The sequence below is a fragment of the Belonocnema kinseyi genome, chromosome 2 (genome assembly GCF_010883055.1).
Source record: "Belonocnema kinseyi isolate 2016_QV_RU_SX_M_011 chromosome 2, B_treatae_v1, whole genome shotgun sequence".
Classification (NCBI taxonomy): Eukaryota; Metazoa; Arthropoda; class Insecta; order Hymenoptera; family Cynipidae; genus Belonocnema; species Belonocnema kinseyi.
This window is the reverse complement of record NC_046658.1, coordinates 65,749,937-65,752,925: the sequence shown is the minus strand read 5'-3', so window position 1 is coordinate 65,752,925 and position 2,989 is coordinate 65,749,937. Positions and strand designations below refer to the sequence as shown.

General features: G+C 36.4%; 1 protein-coding gene across 1 annotated transcript in view; it reads left to right on the top strand.

Annotated features, from left to right (window-relative positions):
* Window positions 1-2,989, top strand: part of LOC117182697 (spermine oxidase-like) — an 11,360-nt gene that overhangs the window by 5,337 nt on the left and 3,034 nt on the right. The window contains exons 4-7 of the mRNA XM_033375802.1: window positions 1,351-1,590; window positions 1,666-1,794; window positions 2,108-2,310; window positions 2,445-2,562. Coding sequence (XP_033231693.1) covers window positions 1,351-1,590; window positions 1,666-1,794; window positions 2,108-2,310; window positions 2,445-2,562 — 690 coding nt within the window. The remainder of the gene's footprint in view (window positions 1-1,350; window positions 1,591-1,665; window positions 1,795-2,107; window positions 2,311-2,444; window positions 2,563-2,989) is intronic.

The following is a 2,989-nucleotide window of genomic DNA, read 5'->3' as shown; positions in this document are numbered from 1 at the left end:
AAGTGACAGTCGTTCATCATGCAGCATTCACTCATTATTTCCATCGACGACGGTATGTTTGTCTGTCATTTCTTTTGTGAAAGGCCTTTGAAAAAGTGATTTTTTAGTCAAGTTCAAATCTTTTGCGCTTAGCGTTTACCCGTTCTGAGAAGCGCGCTATATGAGACAACGGCGTTGACTCATATTGTCATTGGTTTGGCTAAACATGTTACTGACCACTTCTTGATGCGTGTTTCGTATACAGACATCGCTTGTGTCGCTAAAGCTACTAAGATTGGTTCTATTCGCTGATCATGGGCGCTTAGCGTTCGGCCCTCTGGCGAAGGGTACACTGTTATTATCGATGTGCGCACTAGTTACTAATGTTACTTTGGATACCATTTCTCCCTTTAAAAAAGTAATTAATTGTTAAGTTCAAATCTTGGGCGCTTAGCGTTTGATCGTTTCGAGAAGCGCGCAATATAACTCATTGTTTTGGCTAAACATATAACTGACTACTTTCTGATGCGTAATTCTTATAGTGACATCGCTTTTGTCGCTAAAGTTACTAGGATTGGTTTTATTCGCTGATCTTGAGCGCTTAGCGTTCAACCCTCTTGCGAAGGATAAAATGTTATTATCGGTATGTGCGCACTAGTTACAAATGTTACTTTGGGTACCATTTCTGCCTTTAAAGAAGTGATTAATTAGTCAAGTTAAAATCCTGGGCGCTTAGCGTTTGATGGTTTTGAGAAGCGCGCTATATGAGTCAACGATGTAGGCGAAAATATGACAGACCATGATCTGAACCGTGTTTTCTATGTTGACATCGCTTTTGTAACAAAATCTGTTGTAATTCATTTTATTCACTGATCTTAAGCGCTTAGCGCCGCATAGCGCTAAAACTGTCCATTTTTTAAAATTTTTTTTACAGAAATTTCATCCGGCACTTATAACCTTAAAAATTACAAACTTTTAACTAAATCCACCGAGAGCCATTTTCCCATACATTTAGTGCGGGGTCCTTTAACAAACATTTCCGGAATTTTTAGGTAATTTTTGTAATATTACCATAAATATTCAAAAATTACCATACATTTTCAAAAAATTAGTTTTTATTGTTTCTTAAATCGAAAATTTCCCGCATTTTTTAGAAAAAATATCGTGTGCTATATGAGCTAAAAGTAGGCAGTTAAAACTCTTGTGAATTTTGCAGTACTTGCCATCGGCTAATCTTCGGGTCGTTTGTGGCTCGTCTCTGGCTTGTACAGCTAACTTCATACTCGTATGGAACTGCCTACTTTTCGCACTTGTATCACAATATACTATTTCATTACTCCTAATTTATTTATAACACTGGTCGCTTCTTAGAAACGCTATCCAAACCCTGAAGAAGAGCTACCGGTTATTGAAAACACTGTATTGAATGCAGAAGTGTCCCTGATTAATAATAAGGAAACGAATGGAAAGAAGGTATCAGTAAAAACTACTAAGGGAGACACTTATTTCGCTGATCATGTCATAGTAACTTGTTCATTAGGTGTGTTAAAGGAACAATACAGTACCCTTTTTCAACCTCCTTTGTCAGAAAATAAAGTCAAAACTATAAAGGTTTGTTCATGATCTTATATAAATATGATAGGTACAGTAATTATTTTTATAAATAGAGATATATCTATATTGCAGAGTCTTGGTATTGGCAGCGTTGCCAAGATTTATCTCTCTTTTGAAGAACCATGGTGGCCAAGTGACACAAAAAGCAATGGGTTTACATTCCTTTGGAATGACGAAAAAATAGCACAACTGGAAAATGATGTAAATTGATATATTCTTCATTACCTTCTTTCTTCTAATTCTTTTTATTTAGAATTATTTTCAAAAGATACCTTGTAAGATAATTTACATTTTTCGGTTAATTTTATCAACAACTTTCCGATCAAATGTTCTAACCACAGAATCTTGATTAAAATGTCAATAAAAGTGTTAATCCCATCAATCTAAAATAAGATAGCTTACGTGAGAATCCTTTATCCATGTTATTTCCAATTATTAAATGTAATTATTTTTGTGCGCAGTAATTATGAAATGGTTGATATGAAATAAATAACTGTATTACTATTTATTGCAGTCTGAGAAGAGATGGCTTCTTGGACTAGTTGGATTTTATTTTGTCGAACACAAGCCGCGACTATTGTCAGGATGGATATCTGGGAAATATTCACGGGAAATGGAAAAACTTTCAGAACAGCAAGTATTCAATCATTCAGTCGAAGTCCTTCAAAGATTCATTGGCAAATCATACAACCTGACAATGCCAACTGGAATGCTTCGGTAAAAGGATATTATATTTGAGATGAGGAAAATTTTCCGTCATTTTTTTTTGTGTTTACCGTTTCTCGATTCAGTGGTCACCCTAATAAATAGATTAATTTAAACTCTCATTGCATATTCATTCTCATTTTTAGAACTGCGTGGAATAGCAATAAACACTTTAGAGGAACCTATAGTTTTCGAAGCTCAAAATCAGATGCTGAGAATGTTTGGCATTCAAACCTAACAGAACCGATAGGTGGGGAAAACCCCGTAAGTACTGTAAACATTGAACTATATATGCCCCACATCGTGTAAAAATCAACGAATTTTGACGACGCGACGTTTCGTCAACATTGCAATTTACTTCTTCAGGGCTGATATGAAACTGAGGTATCAAGTTATGTTGTTGTTATGTATACTCTCTACGATGTCTGTGATTGGCTAGAGCGCCCCTCCGTGGAGACTGGTCGAACCTGATTGGCGCTCTGGCCAATCACAGGCATCGTAGAGAGTATACATTCTGAGCATGATCCAACAATTTTATGAAACATAACCTGATACCTCAGTTTCAGGTCAGCCCTGAAGAAGTGAACTGCAATTTGTCATAAGGACAACCGCAGGATTTCGCCGGGAGCGGGTGCTAATCTGAAAAATTGCACCCGCTTCCAGCGAAATCGCGGTAAAATTTCAGCCATAA